Source organism: Chlorocebus sabaeus, chromosome 14 (assembly GCF_047675955.1).
Source record: "Chlorocebus sabaeus isolate Y175 chromosome 14, mChlSab1.0.hap1, whole genome shotgun sequence".
Taxonomy (NCBI): domain Eukaryota; kingdom Metazoa; phylum Chordata; class Mammalia; order Primates; family Cercopithecidae; genus Chlorocebus; species Chlorocebus sabaeus.
Window position 1 is genome coordinate 90,761,172 of NC_132917.1, and position 25,527 is coordinate 90,786,698.

General features: G+C 41.7%; 2 gene segments (V, D, J or C); both read right to left on the reverse strand.

The window, feature by feature from the left end:
* The window catches only part of LOC103241327 (immunoglobulin kappa variable 2-24-like), a 978,355-nt gene that overhangs the window by 594,067 nt on the left and 358,761 nt on the right, over positions 1-25,527 (reverse strand).
* LOC119618177 (immunoglobulin kappa variable 1-39-like) lies at positions 3,649-4,175 on the reverse strand. The segment is given in 2 exon segments: positions 3,649-3,971; positions 4,097-4,175. Coding segments are annotated over 2 exon segments (378 nt in total).

Consider the following 25,527-nt stretch of genomic DNA (forward strand, 5'->3'; position numbering starts at 1 on the left):
ATAAGATACCGTACTCCAACATGACAGATAATAGGCCCTGAAAAAAATCAAAATATTTTACCCTGAAAATATTTCTTTGACCTAGTCTGAAGTGGCCCTGCAAAGCTGCCTGTTGTCAGGAAAATTTGTATTCTGCAGAGAATCTCCTCCCCTTACTGTTTCCCAAAGCATCTGACATTTTTTTTCTAAGGTCTGATAAGCCCCTCCCCATCTACTTTGTCTGCTACCCATAGGATTCATCTACATGACAAGAACTTTGGCGTCCAGGCCCCCTTATCTAAACTGAAGCACTTCTTTATGATAAATTCAACTCTTAGGCAGAGCTTAACTCTTTCAGTCAGTTGCCAATCAGGAAACCTTTGAATCCACCTGTGACCAGGAAGCCCCTGCTTCAAGATACCCCACCTTTCCAGGACAAACTGATGTATATCTTATGTATGTTGATTTGTGTCTTTGCCTGTAATTTCTGCGTCTCCTTAAAATGTGTAAAACCAATGTGTAATTAAACCACCTTGGGCACGTGTTTGCAGGATCTCCTAAGGCTGTGTCACAGGCCATAAGCCTTATCTTTGGCAAATAAACCTATAAATTGATTGAGACCTGTCTCAGATACTGTTTTGTTTACACTGGGTCATCAAATTTAAAAATGCTCTAAAACTACCTACATATCCAAAAGTCTACAGTAGAGACAGTGGAGTGAGCACACCTTAATAGCTAAAACTCACAAGTTAGAGGACTCACAAGTTAGACTCTGAGTAAGTCTTAGATTTTGTCCGACTCTCTTGCTTCATAAAAAAACTTTGTTATTTTTTAAATTTTACTTCAGATAAGGACGATTTGGGGGAATATTGTCACATGTGTCTGTGTGAAGAGAGTCCACAAAATAGGCTTTGTGTGAGTAACAAGGCTATTTATTTCACCTGGGTACAGGTGGGCTGAGTTTGAAAAAGGAGTCAGCAAAGGGTGGTGGGATTATCATTAGTTCTTACAGGTTTGGGATAGCCATACAAAGTACATTCTTAAGGGTGGGGGAGAATATTATAAAGTACCTTCTTAAAGGCAGGGGAGACTATATCCTACCAGTTAGGGTGGGGAAGGAACAAATCACAATGGTGGAATTTCATCAGTTAAGGCTATTTTCACTTCTTTTGTGTATCTTCAGTTGCTTCAGGCCATCTGGATGTGTACATGCAGGTCACAGGGGATATGATGGCTTAGTTTGGGCTCAGAGGTCTGAAAAATATATTAATTTTTGGTGGAATGAATACTGTCCCCAGCCCAAAAGATGTCCATGTCCTCGTCTCTGGAACCCAAGTTCAATAGGAGTTATAAAGAAATTATTTTAGGCAGATAGAGAGGAAAGGGGGTCCTTGGGAAGGTTTTGTTTCTTTTAAAGCAACTCCAAAAATGTTTCTTTTCTAGTAGGAAAGTCCTGACTCTTAGAGTCAGGCTGGCAAGCTTTGATATGCAAATAAAGGCCATGAGAAACTGGGTTCACCCAAACATGGCAATTCCCACCTTCTTCTTCCTTGCCCCCACATGTGACTGGCAACATGGCTGTCCCTACATATCTCCATGTGCGTAGAACATTATGGTGCCCTGCATTTGCATATTAAACGGCCAGGGTGGGAGGGCTAGTTTTTTCTCAGGCTATGTGAATGCCATGCCTGGTTAAACCAATCCCCTGAGCCCTATGCAAATCAGACACCACCTCATTCAGACTCCTCCTATAAGCAGCCATTTTTCCACTGCTCATGGAGTTTTCTCCATCTCCGTCCCTCTGTCTCTGTATGGGGGAGCTGTTTAGCTGTTTTCTTCTTCCTTCTTTTTGCGTATTAAACTTTTCTCTCCTTAAAACCACTCCACGTGTTTCCGTGGCATTTTTTCTAAAGCAGTGTGAGACCAAGAACCTTTGGTCTCATGAGGCCTCACAGGGGCCTCATTTTAACTTACATAAATATCCCTTTTTGCCTCTCTTGTTTCTTATAGAGTTGCCCAATAAGAAGTCTTTCCACAAGATTTGGAAGTCAGAAAAGGATGACTCAATATTCTCCATTGGTACCTAAGACAGACACAGGGACAGAGATGAGGACTAGAGAAACACCTGGAAAGATGCTGTAGGAAGCTGAGAGCATCAGCACCCCACCCCTAAGCTTCCAGACAGGACTGAGGACCACATGATTAAACAGCCCATACTTCAGGGGCACATGCATTCTATTTTCTGAGGGAGCACCAGAGAATCCTGCTTCTAATATCAGCTTTCATGACTACTATCTCCTTGGCTTTGAAAAGTTGTAGTGTGAAAATGAATCTTAGGAATTTGGTCATTCTTGTCATACCCAACAGAGCCAAGAAACCAGAGGGGAAAGGAACTCAGGGTACAAAATATTGTTTTTAGAATGCAATTGAAATAGGCCCCATTATCCCAGGGAACTAATGTTTATGTTTTTTTGAATAAACATAGAAATTGACACCCCTAGTCTGAAAACTCAGGATAATTACATCTGTCTTACCTGAGGTTTTTTTTTTTTTTTTTTTTTTTTTTTTTTTTTAATTTCTGCCAGTAAACCAATGAACAGGCCTCCCAGATACTATCAAAGAGCTGAAACTTACATATCACTGAATTGGGACAGTGAGACATCAGACCCCTTGCCCAATATGATTGCCTAACTGACCTCCTGCTTCCTATTGACCAAATTATCTTCCTTACCCCTCGTTAATTCCCGTTTTCCCACATTTCTTCCCTGCTATATAAACCCTAATTTTAGTTGGTCAGGGAGATACATTTGCGAACGGTGTCCCATCTCCTTGACTGCAGCACCTGATTAAAGCCTATTTGTTGGCAATACTTGCTGTCTTAGTGATTGGCTTTCTGTGCGGTGAGCAGCAGGATCTATACTGAATCGCTGGTATTTCAGAAACAAAATTCTCTGCAAACTTCACTGCTTTGGCTTCTTGTAACCTGAAATCAAATTGATCCATAATATCTGAGATAACTTGTTATTATTCTAGGATTCGATTTGTCCACCACTGCTCACCAGCCTGAGCTTGCCAGCTCCCAAGCCTTACTAGTGTCAATGAACTTTCCCCAAGAGCCGTAGGTAATATTTTCCCTTTTTCATAAAACGCTAACTTTCTCTTCATTCTTTCAATACATTGAAGACCACTGAATTTTCCTGTATGCCCCACTTGGCAAATATTTCTTTGCAAATAAAACATTAAATTTAGAGATTTATCTGTACATTTTATTTAGACTTTAGTAGTTTACTCTAATTCTCTTTATTAAGACAATTCCAGCCTAGAATATCTATAGTGGCTTCTTCTGTGTTGTATGAATTCCAACTGAAGCCATAAACTAGACTCCTCAGGTGTCATGATCTCTGTATTTATTAAATCAGGCATTGTTTAATTAAAGCCAGGCATTGTTATGTCATGATCTCTGTCTTTAGTAAATCAGGAGAGGCATTGCTATGTCTGTGTAGTTGGGGCTGAGAAAGAGAAAAGAATTTGGGTACAGAGGTGACTTCATGTCCCCCTCTACCAACACCATCAGAGTGTGGCTGCATCTGAGGAACACTCTCAGCCCATGGAGGCATCAGGAGGAGCAGCTGGAGCAGCCCAGCCTCACACATCTGCTTCCCTGGGGGTTTATGTTCGGGTATGTAACACTGTGGGAGGGGTACTATAACCCTGTTGACAGTAATAAGTTGCAAAATCTTCAGGCTGCAGGCTGCTGATGGTGAGAGTGAATTCTGTCCCAGATCCACTGCCGCTGAACCTTGATGGGACCCCACTTTCCAAACTGGATGCAGCATAGATCAGGAGCTTAGGGACTTTCCCTGGTTTCTGCTGATACCAGGCTAAAGCATTGCTAATGCCCTGACTGGCTCGGCAAGTGATGGTGACTCTGTCTCCTACAGAAGCAGACAGGGAGGATGGAGACTGGGTCATCTGGATGTCACATCTGGCACCTGAGATTGGAAACATAAAAACAGATGTCCACACAATTATTCATGTTGTAACAGAATTTCCCTGAATAGCAAAGCAGTAGTGAGCACACTGAGCTAAGTAAACTGCTAGTGTTCTCCTTCCTTACCTGGGAGCCAGAGCAGCAGGAGCCCCAGGAGCTGAGCGGGGACCCTCATGTCCATGCTGTGTCCTGACTGGGACTGACTCCTGCACAAAGTGTGACCAGCCTATTAAAAAATCTTCAGGGCAGGAGGATGTGTGCTGGGAACATGCAAATGAGCAGGGGACGGGGCAGGCTGGGCACAGCTGCAGGGCTGGCTCATGTCAGTAACTCAGCACCAGCTCAGTGTCCCCAGGTGTCCCAGGTAAGACCAGGGTAGCCCAAATTTGTACACAGAGAATGTGTTTCTACTAGGGACTATTTTGTTATGAGAAACATTTTATGGTTTATTTTTGACAATTTGAAATATTCCTCAGGAGTCGATGGAGTAATGTATTTCATTGGTGTATGGGGATTATTTAGGAGAATATATATAGTAGTTTGTAGGAAACCCATAGTAAAATGTTAGATGGTACAATTCTCAAGTCTTCAAAAGACTCTTATATGATTCTGGTTAGGGAAGGGGGTATTTGTCATATACATGCAACATTTCTCTGGGTTTAATATTGTTCCTATGTAAAAAAATTAAAAATAAAATTTATTGACATGATGCTACATGTATTTGTAAGTATTAGGTAATGGTATAATGCCATTGTCCTTACCAGTATGAGATCAGACAATTTACTACAGATGCAGAGATGATACCATGTTTTCTCAATGCATGCAGCACTCACAGATCCACCATTATCAAGAGGTGCAGGTCTCTATAATACCCACAGACTAAATGAGTTGCACCTTATTCTTGTTTTGGGCACCTTCATAGTCTACCTTCTTTTCTGCCATTGAGTATTATTTCCCAAAGTTCATCTCTCTTAGTGAAGGTGACCACTGAATGAAGCAGGTCCCTGCCATGCACCATCAATACCACTTTCCTTTTTTACTTTTTATCAGTGAGTGGGGACATCATCCTGATCCAGACACCAGCCTCCTTGATAACATCTTCAGGAAGGAGACATTCAATCTTGTATTAAGCAATTGCCTTTGTACATGGAGAAATCAGTTGGATCCAGATGTAATTGGACAAGGATTTGCACTTGATATATCTCACATCTCTAATGTGCCCCAAAATGTCCCAGCCTGGCTCAGTGGCAGTGGCATCAGTGGGCTACAGCCTAGGGATGTACAAAATTTTACTGATGCCTGACTACGGGAGCCAAATCACAGTGCTGTAGCCTGTGCACAAACCTTCCTGCTGCTTTGTAAGCAGCCTGAATTTTAAGAGAACTTGCTTATATTGGGAGAAAGCAAGAAAGTTCCATTTGTCCTCTAAATGTTTGCTGAAAATAAACTGACAAAAGGAAGATTAATAAGAGAAAAGGCAAACAAAATTCATTTGAAGTGCAGCAGGATATCATAGCAGGGTGATTACCCAGGTAACTCAATGAGATCCAGTTGTTTATATTTCCTTTCTAGGGAAGAGGGAATTGTGAAGTGTAGGCAACCTGGAGAGAATAGATGAGAACAGAAGTGTGTCCTCAAAAGAACAGATAAAAGCTTGTCTAGATAAAGCATCAATTTCCAGTCTCTTCTATTTTAGATTCCGCTTTGATATTAATCTTCCCTGATATAAAGATTCTCAGGAAGAATTTTCGTGACAATTCGTTTCCTTCTGAAGAATCTCCTTTTAGGCAGATAACGGATGTTTAGGAAGAGCCTTTTAGTGCATTTGCTGCTTTCTAAATGCCTTTGGTTTTACATAATCGTCATACCAATGCAGCACAGTTTGAGATGTTATTTATCGGATTCCTTTACTTGCAACCCACCTGCCAAGATGCTGTTCAAGAGAGATGCCGCTACAGACTGAAAGGGCAGTTGACCCCTGAACAATGTGGAGGTTGGGGCACTGAGCACTGGTGCAGATGAAAACCTGTGTAAACTTTTGCATTTCTAGCTTAAGTACTAATAGCTTACTTTTGATTGCTGGCCATAGTGATAAAATAAATAGTTGATTAACACTTTTTTAAAGTTATTTATATCATATAGTCTATTATTTCAATTAAAGTATGCTAAAGAAAAAAATGTTATTAAGAAAACTATAAAAATGAGAAAATATATTTTCTATGTATTAAGTGCTTGCTCATAGGTGACACACACAGAAGAAAATATAAGTGGATCTGCAAATTTCAAACCCAAGTTATTCAAGGGTTAACTGTACCAGGATGAATGTAGAAGTCCCCATCTGTAGTCCAGGGCTTTCCCTTTGCTGTACCTCTACTCACTTCCAATGGCAATATACATGTCTTATGTTCCTTATGGTCTTGGGCAGAGAATGCTGCCTGCATGCATTGTAGACCAAATGGCCTAGAATGAGTATCTCTCAGTGTGGCAGGACGAGCCGCAGAGAAAACTCCTCAGACACTGAGTTAAAGAAAGAAGGGGTTTATTCGGCGGGGGGCATCGGCAAGACTTCTGTCTCAAGAGCCAAGCTCCCCGAGTGAGCAATTCCTGTCCCTTTAAGGGCTCACAACTATAAGGAGGGTGCATGTAAGAAGGTCATGCTTGATTGAGCAAGCAGGGGATATGTGACTGGGGACTGCATGCACCGGTAATTAGATTGCAACAAAACAAGATAGGGATTTTCACAGTGCATTTCTATAGAATGTCTGTAATCTAGAGATAACAAAACCAATTAGGTCAGGGATTGATCTTTAACTACCAGGCCCAGGGTGCCATGCTGGGCTGTCTGCCTGTGGATTTCATTTCTGCCTTTTAGTGTTTACTACTTCTTTCTTTGGAGGCAGAAATTGGGCATAAGATGATATGAGGGGTGGTCTCCGGTCTCCTCCCTTATTAGGAAAGTTCTGTGATTTCACTGTGTCCTCCAGAATCCATCTGTTGTAAAGTTAATTCTCAGTGTAATGGTATTGCCATATGGGGCTTATTGGGATTTTTTTAGGTCATCAGGGTGGAGCCCTCTAGTGGAATACATTAATACCACTATAAACAGGGATTATAGGGCTAGGATCTGTCTCTCTCTCTCTGCTGCTCCTCTGTGATGTTAAGACACGACCTTCCTTCCTTTGAAGGACCCAAAACTCCAGGCATCATCTTGAAAGCAAAGAAAGCAGACCTTAACCTGCCCATGCCTTGATCTTAAATTTCCCCATTCTCCAGATGTGTGAGAAAATAAATATGTGCTCCTTATGAATTACACAGTGACAAGGAATCTGTTATAGCAGCTTGAAAGAGAACAAGAGAGACAGCTCACAATCAGTGAGGACAGGATAAGGTGTACACATACCCCAGCTTCGTCATCTCTCAGGTGGAACAGCCCAGAGGAATTTAGTCCATGTTTCCACATGTGGTTGATCTTCAGTTATCCTGAGTCAGGTGGGTTGTTGATGTGTCTTTTACCATTCATTTTCTGTTCCCTTCCTCACTTTCCTCCTTCCCTCCCAGTGTAAATTTGCTGCCTAAACAGGAATCCTCATTGCTGGTGGACCCAAACCAAAATAGTAAAAAAAAGCATTAATCTTTTGTATGAAGGGTATTTCTCATCTGAATTATAATAATTTCTTTTTCTTTGACATCTAGGAATATTCAGGAAGCGCTTAATTTGTCTTTACCAATCTATTTTAGATTGAATTTGTGCAGTGATTTTGTTTTTCTATGTGCTAAAACAAAAAATTAAGTTGTAGGCCACCAACCAGCTGAATGGACTCCTCTTTTGGCAGAGAGAACTTCAAAGAAATTTGAAAAACTAGGTTAGGCCATGACTGGCAGGTGGGTTTAGATGTGCCTCATTATACTCTCCTCCCTTTGGAGTTCAGACACAACTGACCAGCATTATCATTACAATAGAGATCTTTCAACTGACAAAACAGATACTTTGTAGCAATAAGATATTATAGTCCAATGTGACAGACAATAGGCCCTGAAGAAAATAAAAATATTTTACCCTAAAAACATTTCTTTGACATATTCTGAAGTGGCCCTGCTAAGCTGCCTGTTGTGGGGGAAATTTGCATTCTATATGGAATCTCCTCCCCTTACTAAGTCTTTTCCAAAGAGTCTGACATGTTTTTAAAGGTCTAATAAGCAACATTCACTGTCTACTTTATTTGCTACCCATAGGATTCATCTACATGACAAGAACCCCCGTTTTCTAAACTCAAGCATTTTTTATGGTGAATTCTACTCTTTAGGGAGAGTTTAACTCTTCAATCAGTAGCCAGTCAGGAAAGCTTTGACTTCACCTATGACCTGGAAGCCCCTTCTTCAAGAATTCCCACCTTTCCAGGACAAACTAATGCATATCTGATATGTATTGATTTATGTCTTTGCAGTAATTTCTGTGCTCCCTAAAGCGCATAAAACCAATGTGTAATCCAACCACTTTGGGCACATGTTTGCAGGACCTCTTAAGGCTGTGTCACAGGCCATAAGCCATATATTTGGAAAAATAACCCTGTAAATTGATTGAGACCTGTCTCAGATAGTGTTTTGTTTACATTGGGTCACAAAATTTAAAAATCCTCTAAAACTATCTACACATCAATAAATCTACATTAGAGACAGTGGAGTGAGCAAACCCTAGCAGATAAAACTCCCAAATTAGAGGAACCTGAGTCTAAGATTTTGTCCAGTTCTCTTGATTAATAAAAATACTTCATGATTTTTTAAATTTTACTTTAGGAAGGACAATTCTAGGGAATATGTTTATTGTTGGTGGAATGAATAATGTCTCCACCCAAAAGATGTCCATGTCCTTGTCTCTGGAACCTAAATAATACAGGAGTTATGACGAAATTATTTTAGGCAGATAGAGAGGAAAAGTGGTCCTTGGGAAGGTTTTGTTCTTTTAAAGTCACTCTAGAAATGTTTCTTGTCTAGCTGGAAAGTCCTGGCTCTTGGAGCCAGGCCGGGGAGGTTTACTATGCAAATGCCAGCCATTAGAAACTGGGTTCACCCAAACATGGTGATTCCCACTGTCTTCTTCCTTGTTCCCACATATTTCTGGCAACATGGCTGTCCCCATATATCCCCATGTGTGTAGAACATTATGGTGACCTGCATTTGCATGTTAAAAAGACTACCATGGGACGGCCAGTGTTTTCCACAGGCTACGTGAATGACATGCCTGGTCAAACCTGTCCCTTGAGCCCTATGCAAATCAGACACCACCTTCTCCAGCCTCCTCATAGAAGCAGCTACTTTTCTGCCCCACATGGAGTTTTCTCTTTGTTACAATCCCCTGTCCCTCTTTCTCTGTACAGGGGAGCTGTTTTCATCTTCCTTCATTCTTCTATATTAAACTTTTCTCTCCTTAAAAACACTCCACATATGTCAGTGTCATTTTATCCAAACCGGCATGAGACCAAGAACCCTGGTTTTCTGGGAGTTTGAGAATAAGCAACCTGGTTATGAAGATTAAATCAATATTGTCACAAGGGTTTTAAATAGAAGAGGAGGCTTGCAATCAGAGAGGGGTGGGACACTGGGGAGGGATGTGATTTAAGGAAAGAAGGGTCCATGGAACCAGAAATGTGGGAGTGCCTGGAAGATAAGAAGCAGAGGATCCAGTTCACTCCTCTGGAGCCTCCAGAAGGATTATGTCAGGCCTCTGAGCCCAAGCTAAGCGATCATATCCCCTGTGACCTGCACATATACATCCAGATGGCCGGAAGCAACCGAAGAACCGCAAAAGAAGTGAAAATAGTCAATTCCTGCCTTAACTGATGATATTCCACAGTTGTGATTTCTTCCTGCCCCACCCTAACTGATCAGTTAACCTTGTGACATTCCTTCTCCTGGACAATGAATCTCAGAAGCTCCCCACCGAGCATCTTGTGACCTCCTGTGTCCCGCCTGTGCCCGCAAGACAACAACCTCCTCTAACTGTAATTTTCCACTACCTACCCAAATCCTATAATACTTCCCTACCCCTATCTCCCTTTGCTGACTCCTTTTTCGGACTCAGTCCGCCTGCACCCAGGTGATTAAAAAGCTTTATTGCTCATACAAAGCCTGTTTGGTGGTCTCTTCTCATGGACATGCATACCATTTTGTGCTGAAACCTGGGACAGGGGGACTCTTTAGGGAGACCGGCCCACTGTCCTCGCCCTCACTCATCACGAGATCTACCTACATCCTCAGGTAGGAACCAGCCCAAGGAACATCTCACCAATTTTGATTCAAGTAATCAGTCTTTTCACTCTCTTCTCCAACCTCTCTCATTATCCTTCAATCTCCCTGTCCTTCCAATTCCACTTCTTTTTCCTCTGTAGTAGAGACAAAGAAGAAACATTTTGTTGGTAAGCCCAAAACCCTGGCGCCATTCACAGACTCAGGAAGGCAGTTTTCCCTTGGTGTCTGATCATCACGAGGATGCTTGCCCTGATCATTCACCCACATTCCATTGGTGTCTGATCACCGCAGGGATGCCTGCCTTGGTCATTCACCCACATTCCCTTGTTGGCAAGTCAGTTGTGGGGATGCCTGTTTTGGCTGCTCACCCACATTACAGCCCAGGGCTGCTTACCATCCCCTTCTCCGTGTCTCTCCCCTTCTCTTTAAACTTATCTCCTTCACTATGGGCAACCCCTCCTCCCTTAGCCTGTGTTCTCAAGGATTTAAAACCTCTTCAACTCCTACCTGATCTAAAAATCTAAATGCCTTATTTTCTTCTGCAATATTGCTAGGCCCCAATACAAACTTGACAATGGTTCCAAATGGCCAGAAAATGGCACTTTTGATTTCTCCATCTTATAAGACCTGGACGATTTTTGTTGAAAAATGGGCAAATGGTCTGAGATGCCTTATGTCCAGGCATTCTTTACTACACATCGCCCCTCCCTAGTCTCTACTCACAATGTGACTTGTCCCAAACTTTTCTTCTTTCTCTCCTGTCTGTTCCTTCAGCCTCCAACCCAAACTCTGAGTCCTTTGAATCTTCCTTTTCTACGGACCCATCTGACCTCTCCTCTCCTCCCCAGGCTGCCCCTCACCAGGCTAAGCCAGGTCCCAATTCTTCCTCAGCCTCTGCTACCCCACCCTATAACCCTCCTATTACCTCCCCTCCTCACAGCCGGTCTGGCTTACAGTTTTGTTCTGCGACTAGCTCTCCCCCACCTGCCCAACAGTTTCCTCTTAGAGAGGTGGCTGGAGCTGAAGGTGTAGTCAAGGTTAATGCTCCCTTTTCCTTATCTGACCTCTCCCAAATCAGTTAGCGTTTACGCTCTTCTTCATCAAATATAAAAACCCAGCCCAGTTCATGGCCCATTTAGCAACAGCCGTCAGACGTTTTACTGCCCTAGACCCAGAGGCTCCAGAAGGTCGTCTTATTCTCAGTATGCATTTTATTATCCAATCCACTCCTGACATTAGAAACAGCTCTAAAAATTAGATTCTGGCCCTTAAATGCCACAACAGGACTTAATTAACCTGGCCTTCCAGGTGTACAATAATAGAGAAGAAGCAGCCAAGCGGCAATGTATTTCTGAGTTGCAATTACTTGCCTCCACTGTGAAAGAAACCCCAGTCACGTTTCCAGCATAGGAGAACTTCAAAATGCCTAAACTGCAGCAGCCCGTGTTCCTCCAGGACCTCCTCCCCCAGGATCTCACTTCAAGTGCTGGAAATCTGGCCACTGGTTCGAGGAATGCCCACAGCCCAGGATTCTCCTAAGCCATGTCCCATCTATGCGGGACCCCACTGGAATTTGGACTGTCCAACTCGCCTGGCAGCCACTCCCAGAGCTCCTGGAGCTCTGGCCCAAGGTTCTCTGACTGACTCCTTCCCACATCTTCTCAGCTTAGCGGCTGAAGACTGACACTGCCCAATCACCTCAGAAGCCTCCTGGACCATCACAGACACTTTGGGTAACTCTTACAGTAGAGGGTAAGTCCATCCCCTTCTTAATCAATATGGAGGCTACCCACTCCACATTCCTTTCTTTTCAAGGACTTGTTTCCCTTTCCCCCATAACTGTTGTGAGTATTGATGACCAGGCTTCTACACCTCTTAAAACTCCCCAACTCTGGTGAGAACTTGGACAACATTCTTTTATGCACTCCTTTTCAGTTATCCTCACCTGCCCAGTTTCCTTATTAGGTCGAGACATTTTAACAAAACTATCCACTTCCCTAACTATTCCTGGGCTACAGCCACACCTCATTGCCACCCTTTTCCTCAGTTCAAAGCCTCCTGCGCATCCTCCCCTTGTGTCACCCTGCCTTAATCTACAAATATGGGATAATTCTACTCCTTCCTTGGCGACCGATCATGCACCCCTTAACATCCTGTTAAAATCACTGTTACCCAGCTCAACACCAGTATCCCATTCTACAACAGGCTTTGAGAGACTAGAGCCTGTTATCACCCACCTGTTACAACATGGCCTCTTAAAGCCTACAAATTCTCCTTACAACTCCCCTATCCTACCCATCCAGGAACCAGACACATCTTACAGGTTGGTTCAGGCTCTTTGCCTTATTAATCAAATTGTCTTTCCCATCTACCCTACAGTGCCAAACACGTACACCCTGCTATCTTCAATACCCCCTTTCACAACTCACTATTCTGTTATCAGCCTCAAAGACATCTTCTTTACTACCCCGTTGCATCCCTCCTCCTAGTCTCTTTTTGCCTTTACTTGGACTGACCCTGACACCCACCAATCCCAACAACTCACCTGGACTGTTCTGCCCCAATGCTTCAGGGACAGCCCACACTACCTTGGCCAGCCCCTTTCTCATGATCTGCTTTCTTTTCACCTATCTGCCTCCCACCTTATTCAATATTTTGATGATCTTCTTTTTTGCAACTCATTTTACCAATCTTCCCAACAGGACTCTATCCTGCTTCTTCAACATCTCTATTCAAAGGGATACCAAGTATCCCCCTCCAAGGCACAAATTTCTCCCCCTCTCGATATAATACTCCATCAACATATACACACCCTTCCTGGAGAACATGCTCGGTTAATCTCCCGGACCCCAATCCCCACCACCAAACAACAACTCTTTTCCTTCTTAGGCATTGTCGGATATTTCCAACTCTGGATACCAGGCTTTGCTATCCTAACCAAACCACTTTACAAGCTCACAAAAGGTAACTTAACTGATACCATAGACCCTAAATTGTTTCCCCATTCTTCTTTTTGCTTTCTCAAAAAGGCCCTGGAGACAGCTCCCACACTAGCACTCCCCGACTCATCCCTTCCTTTTCCCTTACACACAGCTGAAATACAAGGCTGTGCTGCTGGAGTCCTCACACAGGAGCCAGGCCCATGGCCTGTTGTCTTTCTATCAAAACAATTTGACCTCACAATTCTAGCATGGCCCTCATATTTGCATGTGGTGGCAGCTGCTGCTGTAATACTTCTGGAAGCCCTCAAAATCACAAGCTATGCTCCTCTTACCCTCTACAGTTCTCACAACCTTCAAGTGTTAATATCCTCCTCACACCTTTCACACTTACTGTCTGCTCCTCAACTCCTCCAGTTCTATTCATTCTTTATTGAAACTTCAACAGTAGCTATTGGTCATGGTCACGATTTCAACCCAGCTTCTCACTTAGTACCCAACACAAGTCCTGAACCACATTACTGTATTTCCCTGATACACATAGCATCTTCCCCCTTTCCTCATATTTCTATTCTTCCAATTCAAAATTCAGACTATCCAATAAATTTTCATCAGCCAAAGTTGGATATACTGTTATGTTCCACACCTCTGTTATCGAAGCTGCTGCGCTTCCTCCTTCCATCATTTCCCAACAAGTCAAACTGATTGCTTTAACTCGTGTGCTCTCTCTCACTAAGGGGATGCACATTAACATTTATACTGACTCCAAATATGCTTTCCACATCCTCCATAACCATGCTGCCATCGGGGCTGAGAGAGGCTCCCTTACCGCACAAACCCCTTCCATTATCAATGCCTCCCTAATAAAGGCCTTCCTTGAGGCTGCTCTCCTGCTGGCCAAGCGTGGAGTCATTCATTGTAAAGGACACCAGAAACCTACACATCTTATTGCAAAATGGCATGCCTATGCCGAAAGGACAGCAAAAGAAATAGCCAATGCCTCCTCACCCGCTAATATTCCAGCTCCCACTCCAGAGAGCTAGTATTTTTCTTCCTTATTTATCACTCCCACCTACTCTTCTGAAAACCTGCTATACCAGTCTTTTCCAACTCAGGGTCAGTGGCTCTTAAATCATGGAAAATTCATTCTTCCTGCCTCACAAGCTCAGTCCATGCTTTCTTCCCTGCATGACTACTTTCACATGGGATACAAGCCTCTAGCTTGCCTCCTGCAGCCCCCCATCTACTTCTCCTCATGGAAATCCATCCTTAAGACCATCACCTCTCAATGCTGTGTCTACCATGCCACCAGCCTCCAAGGCTTTCTCAGGCCTCCTCCTTTTCCTATGCATCAGGCTCGTGTATTTACTCCAATACAAGATCAGCAGATTGACTTCACTCATATGCCCTGTGTCTCTAAATTTAAATATCTCCTAGTTTGGATCGACAGCTTCACCGAATGGGTCAAGGCCTTTCCCACTATCTCTGAAAAGGCTACTGCAGTCATTTCTTCCCTTCCAGCAGACATAATTCCCTGATTTGGCCTCCCTACTTCTATTCAATCTGATGGTGGTTCGGCTTTTATTAGTCACATCACCCAAGCTGTCTCTCAGGCTCTTGATATTCAGTGGAAACTTCATACCCCCTACCATCCTCAGTCTTTGGAAAAGGTAGAAAGAATTAATGGTCTTTTAAAAACACACCTCACCAAGCTCAACTTCCAACTTAAAAAGGACTGTACAATACTTCTATCACTTGCCCTTCTCAGAAGTAGAGCCTGCTCTCAATATGCTACAGGGTACAGTCAATTTGAACTTGTATATGGACTCACTTTCTTGCTTGGCCCCAACCTCATCCCAGACACCAGCCCTCTGGGCAACTATCTTGCAGTCCTCCAGCAAGCTAGACAGGAAATTCACCAGGCTGCTAATCTTTTCTTGCCTCCCCCAGATTCCCAACCATATGAAGACACCCTAGCTGGACAATCAGTTCTTGTTAAGAGTCTGACCCCTCAAGCTCTACAGCCTCGATGGACTGAACCCTACCTAGTCATCTATAGCACCCCAACTGCTGTCTGTCTGAAAGACCCTCCCCATTGGTTTCACCATTCCTGAATAAAGCTATGTCCATTGGACAGCAAGCCTGATCTTTCCTTTTTCTCCTGGAAGTCGCAAGTACTCTCCCCTACTTCCCTTAAACTCACTCACATTTCTGAAAAACAGTAATAACCCTTATGAGCCTAATATGTCCCTTTATTCTATTAGGTCTATTCATCCTTACCCTACTTTTTGCAACAGGGCTTTACACAGTCAACCCCACTACTTGGACTGCGCCCCAAAAACTTGTCATCCCTACTATCTTCTGTCTAGTCATACTTCTAGTCACCATTCTCAACTACTCATAAGTGCCCTGCTCTTGTTTACGCTATCGGTTTACATTGTTTCTCCAAACCATCACAGCTGATATCTCCTGGTCCTATCGCCAAACTGCCACTCTTGACTCCCTCTTGGAGTGGATAGATGATCTTTGCTGGCAGCAAATAAATACTGATCAAAAAAATACTTCCACCCTGATGAAGTCCTATTCTTTACTTTTATACTCACTCTTATTCTCCTTCCCATTCTTATGCTATCCTCTCCCTCTCTCCAGCTATCGCCACTACACTATCAGTCTTACTCACTCTCTCCTAGCCATTTCTAATCCCTCCTTAGCGAGCAATTGCTGGCTTTGCATTTTCCTTTCTTCCTGCGCCTATACAGCTGTCCCTGCCTTTCATACCGACTGGGTAACATCTCCTATTTCCAAACACCTCCGAACTTCCTTTTACAGCCATCACCTTTACCCTCCTGAAGAACTTATTTACTTTCTAGACAGGTATAGCAAGACCTCCTCAGACATTCCACATCAGTAAGCTGCCACCCTTCTTTAAAAACTTCCTTAAAAAACTTTTCTCCTTATATCATCTCTACTCCCCCAGTGTTTGGACCCCTCACAACACAAGCTACTATTCCTGTGGCTACTCCTTTATGCATCTCTCGGTGAATACCCACTGGAATTCCGCTGGGTAACTTTTCACCTTCTCAATGTTCCTTCACTCTTCATCTTCAAAGCCCAACTACACACATCACTCAAACAATTGGGGCTTTCCAGCTCCCTGTTACAGATAAACCCTCTATCAATACTGACAAACTTAAAAACATTAGCAGTTATTATTGCTTAGGAAGACATTTACCCTGTATTTCACTCCATCCTTGGCTTCCTTCCCCTTGCTCTTCAGACACTCCTCCCAGGACCTCTTCTTATTTGCTTCTAGTCAGACCCATAAATAACAGTGAAAGGTTGCTCATAGACACTCAACACTTTCTCATACACCATGCAAATCGAACTTTCCCCTCTAAGCAGTTACCCCATCAGTCCCCACTACAACCTCTGATGGCTACCACGCTAGCTGGATCCCTAGGAGTCTGGTACAAGACACCTCTTTTAGTACTCCTTTTCATCTTTTCACTTTGCAGTTTCAGTTTTGCCTTGCACAAGGTCTCTTCTTCCTTTGTGGATACTCTACCTATATGTGTCTACATGCTAATTGGACTGGCACATGCACACTACTTTTCCTTCTCCCAAAATTCAATTTGCAAATGGGAACAAACAACTTCCTGTTCCCCTCATGAAACCAACATGACAAAAAAGGGTTATTCCACTAATTCCCTTGGCTGTCAGTTTAGGACTTTTGCCTCCACTATTGCTCTCAGAACTGGAATAGCGGGCATTTCAACCTCTATCACGACTTTTTGTAGCCTCTCTAATAACTTCTCTGCTAGCATCACAGACATATCACAAACTTTATCAGTCCTTCAGGCCCAGGTTCACTCTTTAGTTGTGGTTGTCCTCCAAAACTGCCAAAGCCTCGATTTACTAACTGATGAAAAAGGAGGACTCTGTATATTTTTAAAGGAAGAGTGTTGCTTTTTCCTAAATCATTCTGTCCTGGTATATGACAGCATTAAAAAACTCAAGGATAGAACCCCAAAACTCACCAACCAAGCAAATAATTACGCTGAACCTCCTTGGGCATGCTCTAATTGGATGTCCTGGGTCCTCCCAATTCTTAGTCCTTTAATACCTGTTTTTCTACTTCTTTTATTTGGACCTTGTATCTTCTGTTTAATTTTTCAATTCATACAAAACCACATCCAGGCTGTCACCAATCATTCTATATGACAAATGGTCCTTCTAACAACCCCACAATATCACTCTTTACCCCCAAATCTTTTTTCAGTTTAATATTTCCCACTCTAGGTTCCAACACCACCCCTAATCCCACTTGAAGCAGCCCTGAGAAAAAACACCCATTATCTCTCCATACCACCCCCCAAAATTTTCACCACCCCAACACTTCACCACTATTTTGTTTTTCTTATTAATATAAGAAGACAGAAATGTCAGGCCTATGAGCTCAAGTTAAGTCATCATATCCCCTGTGACCTGCCCGTATACATCCAGATGGCCTGAAGCAACTGAAGAACCACAAAAGAAGTGAAAATGGCCAGTTCCTGTCTTAACTGATGATATTTCACCGTTGTGGTTTGTTCCTGCCCCACCCTAACTGATCAATTAACCTTGTGACATTCCTTCTCCTGGACAATGAATCTCAGGAGCTCCCCACCGAACACCTTGTGGCCCCCAACCCTGCCCACAAAAGAATAATGCCCTTTAACTGTAATTTTCCACTACCTACCCAAATCCTATAAAACTACCCCACCCCTATCTCCCTTTGCTGACTCCTTTTTTGTACTCAGTCCACCTGCACCCAGGTGATTAAAAAGCTTTATTTCTCACACAAAGCCCATTTGGTCTCTTCACACAGACACGCGTGAAAGATTACAGCCCTACTGACACCTTAACATTAGCTCTGTGAGACTTCTGACCTCCAGAACTACAGGGTAATACATATATGTCATGTGAAATCAATAAGACTATGACAATTTAAACAGAAATCTTGGAAACTAATGCAAGGGGAAGAGACATCTTTCACCTCACTGAGAGCATGGTTGTCCTCTGTTCTTGGAAATATTTCCACCTTGTTATCTGGTGTCAATTATGACACATTTTCTACTATTTAAAGAAAAGAGCTGCTACCCTAAAATTCTGCGTCCAGTAAAAGCATTATTTAGAAATGAAAAAGTTGAGAAGTCCTCAGTTGTAGAAAAACTAAGAGTATTTGCTGCTAGTGGATCCCCTTTAAACATAGCCAAAATAAGCCCCAGAAAGGTAAAACAAAGGATAAAGAGGGGATATTAAATAATGTTAGGGACAAAAGGCTACAAAAATGAGAAGGTAGATGGATATAATGCATTGCTAAATCATGTGTGATAGTTGTGTATCAAAGTTGTAATACTGTTTTGTTCCTAGTATGTGCAGAGAAATTACTTTAAAAAACAATCTATTTACAATGGGGAGGAAAAATGACATAAAAAAGGTAAAATTCTGTATTTATTTTAAATGGTAATATATTGATGTCAACATACTGTGGGAAGCTATACATATAAAGGAAATACCATGACAACCAATTTAAAAATCACTATAAAAAAGAGATACCACAAAATTTGGTAAAATTAAAATGAAATTGTAAAAGTGTTCAAGTAACCCAAAGGAAGGCAGCAAAAAGAGAAACAAAAAAAAGATACAGCAAAAACGTAGAGTACAGACTTAAATATTAATACTCAATAATTATCAATATATTAAATATGTAAAGTATGAAATTTTAAAAAAGACAACAATGGATGAATCAAAAAGAAATGTCCCAACTCTATGTTATCTATAAGACACTCACATCAGCTCTAACAGTACAAGTAGATTGAATATAAAAGGAAGGAAAATGGTGTACTATGCAAATATTAATAGAAAGAACCAGTAGCAAATACTAATATCAGATAAAGTAGACTACAGAGTCAAAGATGTTACCAGGGACAGAAAGGTACATTACATAACGAAGAAAGTCATTTTGGAAAGAAGACAGAGCAGTTCTAAGTGCGTAGACACCAAACAAGAGAGCAATGTAGTACATGTGGCAGACACTAACAAAAAAATTACACTTGGAGACTTCAAAACTCCGTCTTAATTTTTAATAGGACAATTCAACAAACAATCGGCAAGGATATAGAAGAACTCAACAATATCACCAACCCAAGGTATCTAACTGACATTTATAGAATGACCCATAACAATAGAAATGCACATATTTTTCTTGCAAGTGCCTACAGAACAAATACCAAGATAGGACATATTCTGCCCACATAATCTCTCAACACGTTTGCAATAATTAAAATCATAGTAAATGTGTGCTCTGACCACGGAGGGATCAAACTAGAAATCAGTATTGAAACTGTAACCCCCAAATTTTCAAATATATGGGAACTAAACAGCATTGTTCTTTCCAAAGAACCAGCCTTTGGTTTGCTTGGTGTTTAGTGTCGCTTTTTCTGTTCGCAGTTTTATGGATTTCTGCACTAATATTTATTAATTTTCCTCATATTCTACCTCAGATGTAAATTGCTCGTCTTTATATAGTTGCATAAGGTGGAAGCTGAGATTATTGATTTTACCCCTTTTATTTTTTGAAAAATACTCATATGTATATGTTCATATACGTGCATACACATGCACAAATATGTGCAGATGCATATGCATACATGAGGGTTTAATACCATTAATTACCCTGTAAGCACTGCTGAATACCTATGTGTATTTTCTTTCCTCTGAGCTTACACTCCACTCACTTGCAAACATGCCACTTAATCTGCATGTTCATTGGCATCTCAATCTAGAACTAAGCAAAAATAACAAACTCCTTTCATTTTATCTTGATTTTCTTGACTGCTAATACGTTTAACATCAGTAAATCCGAATCTATCTAATAGATTAAGGCTAAAACTTCCAGGTTGTTCCTAATATTACTCTTCTCAGATCAAGGAGTGTAATTGACATTGATTTAAAGATATGGTATCATCTGCTTATGTCTCCAGTACTCTTCACTGCCGCAAGACTAGTTTATGCCAGGGTTCACTTTGTCCAGATAAGTATCTCTTCTGCTTTTCCCAGCCCAACTAGAGTCATTACTCTGCTAAAGAATAAATAGAGCCATGGGGGTACTTTGTTTTAAAAAATTCCCAGAATGTCTTAGAAAGCATTTGCTCCCCAAACAGAAAATGGAGGCTTCCTCAATTTCACACCAGTTATATGTGGTGATCTTTAAGACACTGAGAGAATATGGCTCTGACCTGCCTCCTCACAGACTTTCTCTTTTTTCCCTTGGTTAAGTCACTCTTCTCATAGTGCCTTTCTCTGTCCTTCCCGTGTTCATACTGTGTTCCTTCTAAGAGCCTTGATTGTCATGAACCTCTATGCCCTTCAGAAACTTCTGTTCAGGTCAGTTGTTCTCATTCTCCAGGTCAGTCACCTCCTCAGAAAAAGTAGCCTCTCCCTCCCCAACTAACTGACTCCATTTCCTCATTAACCACTTCCTCTTCCCTTGTCATTTTTTTCCTTTACGACCTTAATGTTTTCTAGAATCTTTTTGTTGATTTATTTTTAATTAAACATGGCCTTTTTTCACCAGAAAAGATATAGGTAAAGGAGAGTTAGACAGTGACTTTCTCAGGGGTGCAGCCTAGATATATCCCTAGTCCAGCATAGTTGCTCAGTTAACACTTTATTGAATGAATGAATGAAGGAATGAATGAAGGAATGAAAAGTTAATGGGCAAGAAACTCTCCAAGATGTAATCAACACTCATGATCTACACACATTGAAAACAACCCACTGAATGTAAAACATGGATTATTCTGAGTAATGAGAAGTATGAATAGCAGTGTGCTGCTCTTCATAGTCAGAAAGAATGAGAGGAAGTAGAGGGAAGAAATTGTTTCTTCAGCTGCATTTTGCATTTGCCGGGGAGATAAGGAAGACATCCAAAGTCCATGATAATCAGGTATGAGTTTTCTTATCTTTATTTTTTATTTTTTAAAAAAAGCAAATAGACTTTGCAATCACAAAAAATTGCAATAAATGGGACTACACTGTCACTTAACTCTATTGCCTCCTGTTCACAAAAACAGGTTGTATTAGTTAGCTCTTCTTGGAAAACAAACCAGCTCCAAACAAAATGCATAAAACGAGCATGTACAGTCCTCCCTCAGTATCCATGAGAAATAGTTTCAAGGACACCCTGCAGATATTCTAATTTTTGGAGACTCAAAACCTTTTTGTAAAATATACAATATTTGTGTATAACCTACACATATCCCCCTGTACCCTTCACACCATCTCTAGCCTACTTATAATACCTAGTACGATGTCTATACATGACTTAATTTGTGTGGATTCATCCAAGTGGTAATCAGCACATGGCAAAGTCAAGTTTTGCTTTTTGGAATTTTGTGGACATTTTTTCTAAATATTTTTGAACCTGGATTCGTTGAATCCATGGGTGCAGGTCCCATGGATAGAGGGCTAACTGTATAGCTCTTTATAATTCTGAGGGTCAGCTCTATGGTTCTTCAATTCTGGGCTGGCTCTACTGATCTCTGCTGAGTCCGCTCATGTGTCTGCAGTTACCCTGTGGTTCAGTTGTGACTGGATGGTCTGATGTGACTTCTTTAACCTATCTGGAAGCTGGTTTGATGTGCAGGTTGGACAACATTTGGTATCACTTTACATGGGTCAGGGAGATGGGTCCTATTCCCTAACCTCTGTTAGATTTGTTCCCAGATCAACTCTGGGGTTCAAGTCTATTCTTTGTGGGTTGTTTCAGAGAAATTCTACAAAGACAGTTGTTAATGAAGATGCTGAACTGCTGTCATTTATTGCTGTTAGCAGTTATTGTTATCCTCTGAAATGCATCTTATATAACCAAGATCTCCCCAGGGTAGCCCAACAGTGCAGCTCAGCTCAGCCCATCCAATCACTTCCCTGGATGCCTGCAGGTGTGAGAAAGGCAATGTACTCAGTCACAGGAAAGGGAGGGGCCCACCTTGGTGCTGGAAACTGCAGACACAGCTTTCGCACTGTTTCGTTGCAAAATACAAAGACTTCATTTTCTTTGCATGTAAGATAGTTATACATTTTTTTCTATAATGTCCCCATGTTTTTAACTAATTTTAATTTTCACAACTGGATGTATTTATTATTTATGCGCTAGGTGCTCTTAGTCACTTCTGGCAAGAGTGAATTAATAGAGACAAGATATGGATTAGTCACGGAACAATAGAGAAGTTTGTGGATTCAGACAGGATAAAGATCAAAGGGGTGAGAAATACATTCTTTTGAGAAGTGGATTCTCATAGATCATCACCAGTCAAGGTCCACATTCAAGGTACAATGGTGTGTCAGCCACATTGTGCAAATAGTCAGCTCTGCACAGTAAAATTGGCTAGCACATTATAGGACCAAAATTACCTGTAAAGATATGGGGAAAATAAACCATCATGCAAATAATAATTTGAAGGGATTCTCAGTTATTTGTACTTGGATATAAAGCAGAACACTAAAATGAATTAAGCTACAACCTAAAAACTTTAAGCCTTTTAGAGAGGTTTATTTTTCTCAGAGTATTTATCAGCAAATGATGATAAAAATTTATGGATAAACTACTTGCACAATTAGCCACAATAAATCCCTTCCCTGCACTCGTGCTTGGTTGGCCTCATTCGAAATAGATGCAGGTGTTTTGCCCATGTGTCTTGCTCAGGCCATTAGGATATAGCAGATGCGACACAATTGGAATGTTGGAAAGGGCTCGCACATCAAAGCTTTCATCTCTCTCGCAGTGCTTGAAAACCGCGGATCACGAGGTCAGGAGATCGAGACCATCCTGGCTAACACGGTGAAACCCCGTCTCTACTAAAAAAAAGTACAAAAAACTAGCCGGGCGAGGTGGTGGGCGCCTGTAGTCCCAGCTACTCCGGAGGCTGGGGCAGGAGAATGGCTTAAACCCGGGAGGCGGAGCTTGCAGTGAGCTGAGATCCGGCCACTGCACTCCAGCCTGGGCGACAGACCCAGACTCCGTCTCAAAAAAAAAAAAAAAAAAAAGAAAACCCTAAGGTCACAATGAGAATAAACCTATGCCCATCTACAGTCAATGTCAGTGGCATGGCTGCTCTTAGGTCTACTATTTGTTCTTAAAATGTATGTTAAGTTTGTTATGGCCATGTAACAAATTACCACAAATTTATCAGCTTAAGACTATCCCCTTTTATCATCTCTCAATTTTTGAGTCAGCAGTCAGCACATGGCTTTGCTTTGTCCTTCGCATTGGGTTTCACAAGACTGTGCTGCAGCGTAGACTGGGCTTCATTCTCCCCTGAGACTCCCTGAGAACACAGACACTTCAGAGTTCTTTCAGGTAGTTGCAGAACTCATTCCTTAGTGCCTCTATGACTCAGGGCTTCAGTTTCTAACTGACTCTTGGCTCAAGGCTGCTCTCAGGTCCTAGAAGCTGTGGACAATTCCCTGCCATGTGATGCTCACACAGGAAATGCCCACATGGCTGTTTGCTTGTTCAAGGCCAGCCGAAGATTTCATAGAGTGTGTCTTTCCAGTCTGTTGTGACAGAGGCCTATAGAATACAATACAATCATTGGAAAGACACCTCATAACCTATGACATACCATATGGATTAGAAGCAAGTCTAGGTTCTGCCTGTTCTCTGTGGAGGTAGATTACACAATTCTGTGATTCAGTGGGGAGAGGGTTCTGCTAGGGTGTGCTGGCATCTTTAGTTTCCTCAAATATCAGGTACTTGTGCTGAGTGTGAAATCTGTCCTGCATTTACTGGCATTGACTAGTCCTGTGACTCCTGGGAACATCTTGGGAAGCATACTTTATAAGAGATGTTTCAGGATAACCTAGCTTCTATTGGTGAAGCAGAATATTTGCAAAATATCCTGGTCTTTGTGATTTCTAACATGTCCTCAAGGTTTCTTAATAGCAATTATCATAAGTCAATTATCTACATATCCTCAAAATTTATATTTAATAGTGGGAAAATGAATTATTAAGGAGTCTGTTAAACAAGACTCAGGGAAATGATGTCAATACCCAATTGCTGCTGCCCACTGCTAGACCATGTGAGACAATTTTCATGAACAATAGAACAGATACTGCATGCTAGACATTGCTGTGGGCACCACTGGCTTGCTGTCTCTAGAAATGTGTGCAGAACGAGGACAATTGGTATGAGTCTCAAAATAGAATTTTTTAAAATTATATTTTAAGTTCTAGGGTACATGTGCACAATGTGCAGGTTTGATACATAGGGATACATGTTTTATGTTGGTTTGCTGTACCCATCAATTCATCATTTACATTAGGTATTTCTCCTAATGCTATCCCTCCCATAACTCCCCACCCGCCTACAGACCCCAGTGTGTGATGTTCCCCACCCTGTGTCCAATTGTTTTCATTGTTCAGTTCCCACCTATGAGTGAGAACATGTGGTGTTTGGTTTCCTGTCCTTGTGATAGGTTACTGAGGATGATGGTTTCCATCTTCATCCATGTCCCTGCAAAGGACATGAACTCATCCTTTTTCATGGCTGCATAGTATTCCATGGTGTATTTGTGCCATATTGTCTTAATCCAGTCTATTATTGATGGACATTTGGGTTGGTTCCAAGTCTTGCTATTGGGAATAGTGCTACAATAAACATATGTGTGCATGTGTCTTCATAGTAGCATGATTTATAATTCTTTGGGTATATACCCAGTAATGGGATCGCTGGGTCAAATGGTATTTCTAGTTCTAGATCCTTGAGGAATCACCACACTGTCTTCCACAATGGTTGAACTAATTTACACTTCCACCAACAGTATAAATGTGTTCCTATTTCTCCACATCCTCTCCAGCATCTGCTGTTTCCTGACTTCTTAATGATCACCCTTCTAACTGGCATGAGATGGTATCTCATTGTGGTTTTGATTTGCATTTCTCTGATGACCAGTGATGAAGCGTATTTTTTCATGTCTCTGTTGGCTGCATAAATGTCTTCTTTTGAGAAATGTCTGTTCACATCCTCGGCCCACTTTTTGTTGGGGTTGTTTGTTTGTTTTTTTCTTGTAAATTTGTTTGAGTTCTTTGTAGATTCTGGATATTAGCCTTTTGTCAGATGGGTAGATTGCAAAAATTTTCTCCCATACTGTACGTTGCCTGTTCACTCTGATGGTAGTTTCTTTTGCCATGCAGAAGCTCTTTAGTTTAATTAGATCCCATTTGTCTATGTTGGCTTTTGTTACAATTGCTTTGGTGTTTTAGTCATGAAGTCCTTGCCCATGCAAGGGCAATTTACAGTAATCTGTAAATTACTTAGGGCGCTAT